General features: G+C 69.5%; 1 protein-coding gene across 14 annotated transcripts in view; it reads left to right on the top strand.

The window, feature by feature from the left end:
• The window catches only part of BRSK2 (BR serine/threonine kinase 2), a 57,948-nt gene extending 46,344 nt beyond the window's left edge, over positions 1–11,604 (top strand). For 2 of the 14 annotated variants that reach the window (XM_032358289.1, XM_032358287.1), the window contains 8 exons: positions 844–904; positions 1,660–1,867; positions 2,465–2,513; positions 5,897–6,020; positions 7,100–7,280; positions 7,351–7,440; positions 9,911–9,958; positions 11,058–11,604. In XM_032358289.1, the coding sequence (XP_032214180.1) occupies positions 844–904; positions 1,660–1,867; positions 2,465–2,513; positions 5,897–6,020; positions 7,100–7,280; positions 7,351–7,440; positions 9,911–9,958; positions 11,058–11,281 (985 nt within the window). In that variant the 3' untranslated portion in view covers positions 11,282–11,604. Of the gene's footprint in view, positions 1–843; positions 905–1,659; positions 1,868–2,464; positions 2,514–5,896; positions 6,021–7,099; positions 7,281–7,350; positions 7,441–7,618; positions 7,714–9,910; positions 9,959–11,057 lie in introns of all 14 variants that reach the window. The other 12 variants (XM_032358292.1, XM_032358288.1, XM_032358298.1 and 9 more) reach the window with 10 other exon arrangements.
• The last annotated feature ends 470 nt before the right edge of the window (positions 11,605–12,074 follow it).

The following is a 12,074-nucleotide window of genomic DNA, read 5'->3' as shown; positions in this document are numbered from 1 at the left end:
TTCCTCTTCTCTCCTGGGGCTGCCTTGCCCCCCCGCCCCGCCCCATTTCCTTCCTCGAAGGGTGGCAGGTGCCAGCACCCAGGGCTGAGCGAGCATGGTGGGCCTTTCCTGAGGCCGTGTGGTGCGGTAGAGGGAGGCTCCTGCCTCGCAGGCGGCCTGGTTCCTGCCCCGCCAGGTCTGCGGGCCCAGTGGGGCCAGTGGTGGACCAGGCTCGTGGTCCCCGCCAGTGCTCACCCCAGCCTGGCCTGGCCCCAGCCCTCGGGGTGCCAGTGACGAGAGGGCTATGGGCTGGCATGCTGTGGGCAGCTCTGGGCCGGGCAGGTGGGCTGTGGGCATGGAGGACTGAGCCAGTGCCCACCCGGTGGCCCACACGCTAGGACGGGAGACTCTGTCGAGCACAGGACTCAGGGCCTGTGACAATTCAGCTTTGGGGGTTCTGGCCGGGTTCAGAGCACCAGAAGCTGGAGAGTGGACCTGACACAGGGGCTGGACGCAGCTCCCAGGAAGTACCTGTCTCCCCTCGTCCCTCCGTCCACCCAAGCCCCAGACAACACCCGTGCTGAGGGCTCCCTGGTGCCATCCCGGCCTGGGCCTCCCGCCTGGAGGAGACGAGCCTGAGACGGGCATCGAGCCACCCCACTGGGCTCTGACGGGGCCCTCCCCCGTCCTGGGAGAGGCGGGGCGGGGACAGCAGGACAGCCCTGCGTGTGGCCAGGTGTGCGCAGGCCAGGGCGGCCTCAAGGCTCTCGGCCGGGGCTCCCGGCCTCTCGGAGGGTCGGCCCGGGGGAGAGAAGCCGGGAGCTGCGGCCCCCCTGGCTGACCTGCCTGCACCGGTGTCCACAGGTCCAGGTCCATCAGTGGCGCTTCCTCGGGCCTGTCCACCAGCCCGCTGAGCAGCCCCCGGGTGAGCCCCCGCCCCGACCCCCAGCTCCCAGAGGCCCAGCGTGCACCGGCGGGGGGGGCAGGGAGGCTCCCAGAGCCCAGGCTGGGCCCGTGCCCCCCCACCTGCTGCCGGGCCCCGTGGTTGCTTCTGCTGTGGCTAACTGCACGTTCTTTTGTTTTGTTTGTTTGTTTTCTCGTCTGTTATTTGTTTTCTTTTATGGCAAATGCTCCCACCCCCCACGCCCGCCTGTCCCCGCCGGTCCTGCCTTGGGGTCCTGCTTGAACATTTCTTTCGGGTCCTCCTGGTGCTGTGTGTGTGCATGCGGTGGGGGGGGGGCGGGGGCGCTCGCATGGCGGACCCTTGGGGACCCTCGCGCTCTGCCCCCTGCCCTCCGCACCACCCTGTAGCCGGTTAGAAAGTTTGCCCTGCCCCCCCCAGCCCCCGAGAGCCCCTTCGTGGCCTGCCCCCTGGCCACGTCCGCGGAGCCGGAAGCTTGCCGGAGCGTCTCTCGGCCCGGACACGTCCTCCCTCTGCCGGCCGCCTCACGGCCCGACCCCAAGACCCAGACCTTGCCGAGCAAGGCCAAGCTGACCGACAAGCCGCTGCAGGGCACCAAGTCCAACCCGCTCCCAGCCGGCACCCAGGCCCGACACCCTGTCCCAGGGGGCCCAGGCCCCCAGCTTGCCCTGCCCCCGGGCCCGCCGGCCCTGCCGGCCTCCACCCGGCTCCTGGCCGCCGGGACTGAGCCAAACACCAAATCTGTCCCCACCATACAGGTGACCCCTCACCCCTCTCCAAGGGGTAGTCCCCTCCCCACCCCTAAGGGGACGCCCGTGCATACGCCCAAGGAGAGCCCGGCCGGCACGCCGAACCCCACGCCCCCGTCCAGCCCCAGCGTCGGAGGGGTGCCCTGGAGGACGCGGCTCAACTCCATCAAGAACAGCTTCCTGGGGTCGCCCCGCTTCCACCGCCGGAAACTGCAGGGTCAGTGGAGGGACGAGGGGTTGCCACTCTGCGCTGGGCCCCGGGCAGTAGTCTGTGTCCTCTAGGCCAGCACAGGCCCAGGCGGGGCCTCCAGATGGTGGCTCGCTCCCAGGCTTGCCCGCTGCACATCGGGGCCTGGTGGCCGTGGCCTCGGGGCCCCTCCCAGCTCCGGGGCTTCTCTTCAGCCCAGTGGTCACTTGAGGCCAGGCTCCTGGAGCCCTGGGAGGACATCCAGAGGCCAGAGTCCAGGCGGGTGGGCTGAGGGCCGTCCGCAGGCCTGTGGGACGGGGTTGTGGGGGGAGCCCGTTGCCGAGTGCCAGCTGCCAAAGCTCCATGGGCACTGCCAGGCCATCCGGGCCTGCGGCACAGCCAATGGGTGGGCGCGGGGGACCAGTGCCATCTGTCGGGGGACAGCAGGGACAGCTGGAGGCCAGAGCAGGCCTGGCCTGATTATAGCACCAGAGGCTGGGGCAGCCCCCTGGCCCTGGGCTCTGGCAGGGGCAGGAGCCCGTGGGCGTGTGGGACCGCGGGCACAGCGTTGGGGCGGGGGCGACAAGAGCGCGGCGGTCATGTCTTTTGTCCTTCCCACGTGCACAGTTCCGACACCCGAGGAGATGTCCAACCTGACCCCGGAGTCGTCTCCAGAGTAAGTGGCGGCTGCCCAAGGTTGATGGGGAGCCCCTGGCCGCCATCCCGGTGCCCAGACACCGAGGTGGCCGGGGGTCTGCGCTGGAGCCTCCCACACGGCAGGCCAGGGGGCCCTCAAGGGCTGCAGGGCGAAGCACCCCAGCCTCTCCAGGTCGTCCCTCCTCTCTCCCTGTGCCCCTGGGCTTGCCCAGGTCCCCCTCTACCTCCCGCCTGGGACGCCTCCTCTCCAGCACCCACAGCTCTGTCTCGGACACCCGGAATGCCAGGTTAGGGAGCAGGACTCTCAGTGCAGAGGGAGCTGGCTGGCCCCTCCTGGCTGGGCTCAAGCCACAGCCTGGGGCTGGCAGGAGGCAAGGGACGGCACGGCCATGCCTCGGCGGGGCTGGGGCTTGCCCGCTGAAGGCTCCGGCCTGCACGCTGGGGGAGCCGTGGGGACCAGAACCGCAGCCTCATGGCACCGGTGCTCACCCTGCTCTGGACACGGGCTCAGCCCCAGTACGGGGAGCCCGAGGAGGACCGGCCTGTGGGGTTTGCAGCCGGGCAGCCTCCAAGGAGGCCTGTGCTGGACACAACGGAGGCGGAATGTAGCCAGAAACTTGGGGGCTCGCGGGGACGGAGCGTCTCAAGGTGAAAACTTGGCGCCAGCCGAAGAGGACAAGCAAGAGCCGTGGACTGGCGTGGCGGGAGCTCGTGTCCAGGGGAGGGTGGCGTTGTTCAAGGCCAGGAGCAGCCAGGCGCTCTGCAGACCTTCGCCAAGAGGAGGGAGCTGCCGTGGGAGGCGGTGGGCGAGCAGAGCCACAGCTCAGCCCACAGCCAGTCTGGACCGAGAGGACTCGCTGGAGCAGCCCTGCCTGCTCTCCTCGCCGCGGCAGCGGCCTTGGTCCTGCAGCCCCGGGAAGACGATGCACACAGGAACCTGCTGCGGACGCGGGGCAGGGCTGGCGAGGGCACAGGCAGCCTCCGCAGAGGCCACAGTCTCGTCACCAGGCAGAAGTGCCACCACGTGGCTTGCTCTGCGTGAGGCCTGGGGATGCGGGCTGACTCTGGGCCGCAGCGTGTCGGGGTTAGGGAACCCATCCCACCGTTAGTGCCCCTCGGCCGAAACGTCCTGCTGTTGTCCCGGCGCTCGCAGACACCCTTGTAACGGGACTGTTGGGCGTTCAGGCTGGTTAGACCCCACGGCACCTGACGCGAGTCGGTGGCCCACAGCGTCCCTCCTTCCCCCTCCAGTCCCTCTGGAGGCCTCGCCGCCCCCACCCCCAGGGGTCCTGGCCAGCGCCCACTGCCTGGCGGCTGTGGCCGATGGGACGGAGCAGGTGCGCCGTGGCCCCAGAGGCCTGTGCAGCTAGTGCTTCGGCACCGCCTCCTACGGAGGGCGCGCTCGCCCGCGGCGTGTCGGGGTCCGCAGGGAAGCTCCCGGGACAGCGCGTGTGCATGAGTGTGCAGGTCTGGGGGCTGGCAGGTCTGAGACCGCAGATTCAGCAGGTGCAGGTTCCGGTTTGGGTGACGTCACAGCCCTGAGTGTGACATGTGCAGGTGGGGAATTCACGCCGTGGCGTTGAGCAGCACTTGGGGAAGCTGCAGCCTTTGCTCCGGAGGCCTTCACCTGCTTGGACGAGGCCCACCACGCCAGGAGAGTGGTCTGCTTTACTCCGAGATGCCCAGCAGCTGCCTGGATGGCCCAGCCCACACTGAAGTTGGTTGGCACTGCCTCTCTGGCTCCTTCAGGCTTCTTCCGGGCACGGGACTGCCTGTTCCACCTGGTGCCAAACTGCCAGCTCCCACACTGCAAACAAGTCGTGTTTTTGGTGCTGTTCTTTGTCAAGGGAGGAGAAGCAGGAACCCTGTATGCGGGTCCCAGAACTGCCCCTCTGCGTACTTGCTGGGCTGCAGGTGCTGGGCACGGCGGGGAGCAGCTGGACCTAGAGCGCACAGTGGGCAGGAAGGCAGGATGTGGGGGAGAAGACAGGAGGTCTGGCAGGACATGCCTGCCGTCATCCCCTCCGCGCTGTGGTTGGCCCGGGATCCCTGGGCCGAGAAGGGGCCAGCGGTGGAATCGGGCACGGAAAGGGAAATCACGTGCTTGGGAAAGCCACCGAGAGGTGCCGGAGAATCTGCCTTTACAGTTCCCCCTGCCAGCGCTGATGCCCATGCCGGGGCAAGATGATGGGCCGCGGCCCTGCTTGTGCCTCGTGGGCCGAATGGGTGTGTTCCATCGGCGGAGCCGCGGGACAGCAGTCAGGACACGTTGGCCCTGCCACCTGGCAGATGGCTCCGGGCTCAGCAGCTCTGACACCACACACTCCATGTCTCAGGTTCTGTGGGTCAGGCCCCAGGCCGGCCCAGGAGGTCCCTCCACCTTACAGAGTCCGTGGGCTGTGGTCATCTCCAGGCTCAGCTGGGTCAGGACCTGTGGCCAAGCTCCTGTAGTCGTCGGTGGGATTCAGGGCCTGTTGGCTTCTGGACCAAGGGCCGCTCCATCACCATGCAGTGGAGACCTGCTAGCAAGCAGGAGACATGGCCTTGAGTGCCATGTTCTTGGAGGTGACATCTGTCACTCATTCTGCTTAGAAGAAAGTACTGGCCTGTCCTCGCTTCAGGGAGGGGTGTGCAGGATCACGGGGCCATCTGAGGGTACCCATGCTAGTGTGCACGGCAGTGGGGGGGTTGCAGACAGCGCAGGTCAGATGCAGAGCTGGACAGGGTAACAAGGCCGGACGGAAGACAGGGCAGGAAGTGGAGCCCTGGGCACCAGTGAGGGAGGGGCTGTGCGCAGGAGGGTATACCGCTGACCTGCCCAGCACAGCACTGGGCTTTGGAACAGCCTTTGTGTCCCAGACTGACCTGGGCTGGGCAGCAGGCAGCTGAGTAGCCCCTGGTCCTCGAGGACGGGGTGGCTGGGGGGAGCCGAGGCTATCCCACCAGATGGGAGGGGCACGTAGCATCCCGAGCCCTCAGGCCCCACTGTCCATGCAGGGTCTCTCCTGTTCACTTGTCCTTATGGGTGCAGAGCTCCCCCACCAGCCCCGACCCCGTACCCTGGCCTTCCGCATTGCCCCCGCCCCCCATACAGTCCCAGGGTCAGGAGACACCTTCTTCCAGGTGGCTGCAGGACTGCTGCAAATTGCCCCAAAGCTTGGTGGCTGAAACAGAGAGGAGTAGGCCTGGGTGTCAGGGTGTGCTCTGCTGTCCTTTCTGGTGGGCACTGCCCAGGCCCAGGCAGGCCTGGGGGTACGGGGCCAGGCCGAGACCGTGGGATTAGCATTAGGACTGTAGGGTCAGGGCGGCAGGAGTCGGGGCAGTAAGCTGGCCCTGCCCGGGAGGCTTGGCTGACAGCACACCCTGACGCGAGCTGCCCTCTGCCCCCTCCCCCTCCCGCAGGCTCGCCAAGAAGTCCTGGTTCGGGAACTTTATCAACCTGGAGAAGGAGGAGCAGATCTTTGTGGTCATCAAGGACAAAGCCCTGAGCTCCATCAAAGCAGACATCGTGCACGCCTTCCTGTCGGTGAGCCTCCCGCCGGGCTGGGGACACCCGTCCCACATGGACACTGGCTGGAGCCAGACAGTCGCGGCACGGCCCCGGGCTGGGGAGGGAGGCCGGCTGTCATCGTGAGCAGCCCCGGCTGCGGGAGCAGCAGGTTGGGTGGGGACAGCTCACTGAGACAGGGAGTGAAGCACAGGCTGCTCACGGGGGCGGGGACCGGGGCCTGGACACAGAGGGACCTCTGCCGAGTCTGTCCCAGGGCCTGTCTCTGGCTCCCATGCGCGCTCCCCACCCCCCACTGGCTGCCGCCTTCTAGAGCCCCTCTGGCTCCACAGAGGCCAGGCTGTGCTCGGGCCCTGGGGGTGCTCCATTCGCGTCTGTGAGACCCTGAGCACGAGGAACAGAAAGCCCCGAATGTCTGCTTCCAGCGTCCTGCAGGGGGCCCGGCCCGGCGTGGGGTCCCCCGGGGATTCCCCCCCGCCCCCCCCGTTCAGGGCTGGGACCTGTCATGGGTTTCTTCAGCCTGGTGTGGCCTCAGCTCAGGTTCCCCAAGGGCTGGGGGCCCACGTGCCATGGCGGCCTGCTCTCTCCGTAGGGCCCCTGGTCCGGGCCGCCCCCTCCATCCCCCCGGCATGCGCCGGGCCTTCCAACTGCGAGGCCAGCACAGCACTCCTGGGCTGCAGAGCCCTGGCTGGGGTGACCCCTCCAGGGCCAGACGGCCTCCTGACTTGGTTTCAAGGGCATTTCCCCTGGCTGCTCCTATGCCAAGTGCTCAGGGGCCTCTCTGCCCATCCTGGGAGCGGCCCCTTTCCCGAGCCCACAGAGCAGTGGGTGCCAACCTCCGCAATGGCCGTGGGGCCCCTGCCTCGGAGGCCCTCACCCTGGTCCTGGCTGCTGCGTCGTGGGGTCTCCTTGACCCTGTCTCCCCCAGCCCGCTCCTCTTCCACTCTGCTCCCACGTCCCCAACCCGCACCCAAGCCGAGAGGCAGAGGTCCGGGCCCGGCCTGCGGCGGGTGCGGTGGTGCGGGCGGGTGCCCCGCACACCCCCGCCGCCCTCCAGCCCCCGCCCCCGCCCAACCACGCCGCCCTCCCGCCTGCAGATCCCCAGCCTCAGCCACAGCGTCATCTCCCAGACGAGCTTCCGGGCGGAGTATAAGGCGACGGGGGGCCCGGCCGTGTTCCAGAAGCCGGTCAAATTCCAAGTGGACATCACCTACACCGAGGGCGGGGCGGCGCACAAGGAGAACGGCATCTACTCCGTCACATTCACGCTCCTGTCAGGTGAGCCGTGGGCCGGGCGCGGGCTCCGGGCACCAGCCCTGTCCCGGCCGTGACGCCCTGTTTCCCCCAGGCCCCAGCCGCCGCTTCAAGAGGGTCGTGGAGACCATTCAGACCCAGTTACTGAGCACACATGACCAGCCCTCCGCCCAGCACTTGTCAGGTGAGCGGGGGCTCAGCTCGGGCCGCCCTGCGGGCTGGTGAGCAGGGTTGTGGCCCCTCTGATGTGGCCCCCCCAGGGGGCAGGGCCCTCCCCGGCGCAGTGGGCCGGCCCATCTCTGCACACCCAGGGAGGTAGGGCCCAGCACACCACACTGAAAGGCGCCTCTTGTCCACTGTAGAACCCCCCCCGCCAGCGCCAGGACTAAGCTGGGGTGCTGGGCTTAAGGGCCAGAAGGTGGCCACCAGCTACGAGAGTAGCCTCTGACGCTGGCAGGTAAGGTGTCTGGCCCCGCCACAGGGGCAGGGAGGGGGCTGCGGGCAGGTCCTCTGGCGAGAGCCAGACTGGCCCCTAGAAGGGCACCCCGTGCCCGCTCACACATCCAGCGGCCACTCCTGGGCCTGGAGAGGCCGCATAGGGCCCAGCACCTAGGCTGAGCAGCCAGTCATGGGCAGCCTGGCCCCGGGCCAGTGAGGGCAGGAGAGCAGTGGCCAAGGTCCTGCCTGGGAGCCAGCCGCCCTCGGGGCTCCCCCAGTGGTACCCTGCGAGGCTGTGGGCCCAGCGCTGGCTGACACACGGTGGGGCTGCCTGCTGCCCGCCTTCCCGGCGACAGGCCTGTGATGGTCTGGCCATGAGTTCCTAAAGGAGGGGCTCCCCAGCCGGGCCTATAGGGGGTCACACAGGGAAAGGGTCGGCCCAGGCCTGGACGTGCTGGGGCTCCGAGGGCCCGAGAGGGCCCACACCGCTCAGCATCTGACGGGGATTGGGCTACGTGCCCCCTGTGGGGGGGGGTGGTGGGCCTGTGCCTGGGCCGGGCAGGCACGTGCATGCGTCACTGTCCGTTAGCGAGGCCGTGGCGGCTGTCGGAATGTTGGGAAGGCACGGCTTGCCGGGAGGCCCGTGTCAGGGTCAGGGTCAGGGGCCCGGAGCACCCCATCCAGCCCGAGCCCCGTCTCTCTGAGCATCCCCGGCAGCTGGCTGGCGCCTCCGTGGGCCCCTCGTCCAGCCTGGCCCCCCCGTCCCTCACCCCCGCCATCCTCATTTCATTGTGTGTGTTACCCTGTTCTCTCCCGACATGTGCCTCGTCACCCCATGGGTAGGGCAGGGCAGGGCTGGCCCAGCAGCCTGGCCCCGGGAGCCGGGTTGGCATATGAGGCAGGCCGTGGGGCAGGGGTGGCTCCCTGAGCTTTGAAGGCGCCCATCTCAGAGCAGAGTAGGGGTGACAGAGGGAAACTGAGGCCAGGGAAGGACAGAGCTTGTCCAGTGAGGTGAGCAAAGGTCAGTGCCTGTTGCGCTGTCCAGCGGATGCCTGGGCCTGCAGCCACTGTCTGGGGGTCACAGTCTCTCTGCCCCTGGCTGGGCCATGGACAGTAACCTAAGAGGGGTCATCCTGCCCCTTAGCAGGCGTACCTCGTGCCAAGTCCCAGGCGCAGCAGTGAACGAGCTGGACACCACCCTTCCCCTGGGCTCTGCCCCGGTCCTAACCCCGTGCCAAAGCAGGGGCCTCTGTTAGCCCTGTCCCTGCAAACTCCTGGGTACCCAATCTGGGCCTCAAGCCCATCTCCCCTGCCCTCCTTCAGGGGCCTTAGACCTGGGAAGCCTAATCCAGGACGCCAGCCCATGCCCTGGCCCCCTCCCCAGGCCTTCTGAGGGTCTCCTTGGACTCTGGCCTTTCCCAGCACCCTCCTCCCCCCCCGGCCCCCCTGCTCTGGGTGCCCTCCTCTGGCGAGCTCAGTCCTAGAGCCGCTGGGAGCAGGGGGCAGAAGTGGGGGCCGCTCAGCTACCAGGGAAAGACATCTGGTGGCTGCTCCAACAGGGACAGGAGGCCAAGAGGTCACCTCCCACTCAGCGGGGGCCCCTGTGAGGGCCTTGAGGGAGAAGCCCCCAGCCTAGTCCCTGCTGGGGGCTAGGGTCAGAGACGGGAGACGGTCAGAGAAGGGCGAGTCCACTCGAGCTGAGGGCAGGTGGGAGCTGTGCAGCTGCCGGAGCCGCACAGTGGCAGAGGGAGGACACACAGGTGGCCAGGGCCTGACATTCTCGGCACCAGAACCTATGTCTGGGGCCCAGGGGAGGACAGAGGGAATGGAGGACCAGGCAGGCCCAGGACACCCGAGGGCAGGGCAAGGCCTGTGTTCTGGCTCTGGTGGCAGGACTTTTCCTCTGCCCTGAGAAGGCCCCCACTCAGTGCCCACGTTCTGGGCAGACCGCACCCCAGGCTCCACCCCCGGCCCCCCCCGCCCCCCCCCCCCCCCCCCCCCCGCCCTGCTCTGGGCTCCACCTCTCCCGGCGTTGCCCCTCCCTCTGGTGGGCCGGCCCCAGCAAACCCCCTACTCGGCTATGGCCCCGCCCCACGCCGGGCCCCGCCCCTCCCTGGGGGCCTGGCCAGAGGCTGAGGGCAGCGCCTGGCCAGGAGTCCAAGCGGGAAGACTTTTTCACACGTCTCCCTCCCTCCTTTCTCCATTCTGTGCTTCAGACACCACTAACTGTATGGAAATGATGACGGGGAGGCTTTCCAAATGTGGTAAGAACCCCCCACGCTCACCTGGGACCCCCCAGCCTATACCCCCACCTGCAGCCTGCTCCTGGCAGGGTGCTGCCCCCACCACCCTTAGGGCCATCCTGGGGTTCCTGTGTATACGCGGGGTCCAGACGTGCACACTCGTGCCTACCCAGTCCCCCACCTCTGCGAGGAGCAGCCTCGGTCACCCACCGCCCTAGGGCAGCCACAGGCCCTGCCCTAGGATCCAAGCAGGCCAGGAAGGAACCCCAAGGCTCAGAGCAGTAAAGGGTCCTCGTGCCCCAGAGCTGGCAAGGGTCCTGCGTGTGGGCTCTGGCCTGGGGTCTGGGTGGACTGCAGCTCTTGAGCAGGAGGCTGGTGTAACGCTCTCCGTGCCCTGGAGGGGGGTGACGGCGTGCGGTGCGAGCGCACCGCCGCTGGGGCCGCGGGAGTCAGGTCTGAGGATCAGAGCAGAGCAGAGGCCGCAGGACAGCGAGAACAGGCCCACCCAGGTGGGGGTGGTCAGACCATGTCTGCCCTCTTCCTCTTGCGCTCAGGACAGGCCCTCTGGGATCAGGGCTCCACTCTGGCTGCCTGCCCCCGGCCCTCCCACACCCAAGCCCTCCACGCCTGTCCACCCATCCGTCCATCTGTCTGTCTGCTGCTGACCTCTGTGTCCATGCGGTGCTGCCCGGGCTGGCCAGGGGCGGGGCTCCAAGGCTCCGGGGAGGAGCGTGGCGGGCGCGCTGGCTGCAGCCTCCCCGGCCCAGGGACGGCTCCCCGGCCGCACGCACGGAGCCGGCCTGGGGGGCCCAGGCTCCTGCTCAGCCCCGCGGCGTGCGGGCGCGGTGGTTCCTCCTCCGCCGCGGGGTCCGCCGAGGGACGGGCCGGCCCGGCCTGCCCGGCCTGCCCGGGGTGGGGGAGGGGAGGGGCCCGGCCCGGGGAGGGAGGAGGAGCGGGGGGGGGGTCCCTCCGCGCGCCCGCCCCGCCCGCCGCCCGCCGCCCGCCCGGCCGGCCGCGCCTCGCTGGTGGGCCCGGCCCCGGCGGCGACCGCGGGTTCACGCGTGTGTTCTCTCTCCCCTCCCCCCTCTTCTGTTTCTCTCCTTCTGTTCTGTGCACCCAGGCAGCCCATTGAGTAGCTTCTTTGACGTAATTAAACAACTTTTTTCAGACGAGAAGAACGGGCAGGCGGCCCCGGCCCCCAGCACGGCCGCCAAGCGGAGTGCCCACGGCCCCCTCGGTGACGCCGCGGCCGCCGGCCCGGGCCCTGGAGGGGACGCCGCGTGCCCGCCGGCCCCGGACCCGGCCCGGACGGCGCCGCCCGCCGCCCGCCGCGAGCAGCCTTAGCCCCGTAGCCGCTGCCCCCGCCGGCCGCCCGGGGAGGAGAGGAAAGGGGGCACGGGGGCCACCGCCCGCGCCGCCGCGCCCGCGCTTCCTCTCTCCCGCTGTCTCTGTCTCTGCCTGTCTCTGACGCGGCCACTGTTTCCGCTCTGATACCAGGAACTGTCCCGAAAACCTAACATGTCACCTCCACGAGGCCGTCCTCGGGGCTCCGCGCCGGACACCGGCTGACCGAAGGCAGCTGCCGCGGACCCGCCCTCCCTCGTCTCCTGCTGCCGCCGCCGCCCCGCCCCCCCGCGCCGAGGCCCCGCCCCTCCGCGCGCCGGCCCCGCCCCCGCGGCGAGGCCCCGCCCCCTCCGCGCGCCGGCCCCGCCCCCGCGGCGAGGCCCCGCCCCCCTCCGCGCGCCGGCCGGCGTGGCGGCTCCGCCCGGGCTCGGCTCCGGACCCGCGGGGAACACCGCCCCTCCCCCCCCGCCCCTCCGCCGCGCGGCAGGCCCAGGCCGGCGTCCGCCCCGCCCCACCCCGCCCCCGCCCCGCCGCCGCCCCTCCCGCCGCTCGCTCGCGTCCGCCGCCCCCGCCCCCCGCTCGCCCGGGGCTGCCGCGTGCGCTCGCGCTTGGCGACCCTTCCCGGCCCGGTGGACACGGACGCTGGAGGCCCCGGAGCCGCCGGCCTGCGCCACGGCCGGCCGAGACCAGTGTTATTTATTTGCTGCGTTAACTTATTGAGTCCCTTACTCCTCCGTCCAGGGAAGGGGCAGCGGCCGTCGGTCTGTCTGCGTGTCTGGGGCGGGGTGGGGGC

The sequence above is a fragment of the Mustela erminea genome, chromosome 9, assembly GCF_009829155.1.
Source record: "Mustela erminea isolate mMusErm1 chromosome 9, mMusErm1.Pri, whole genome shotgun sequence".
NCBI lineage: Eukaryota > Metazoa > Chordata > Mammalia > Carnivora > Mustelidae > Mustela > Mustela erminea.
This window is presented reverse-complemented; position numbering and strand designations above follow the sequence as displayed.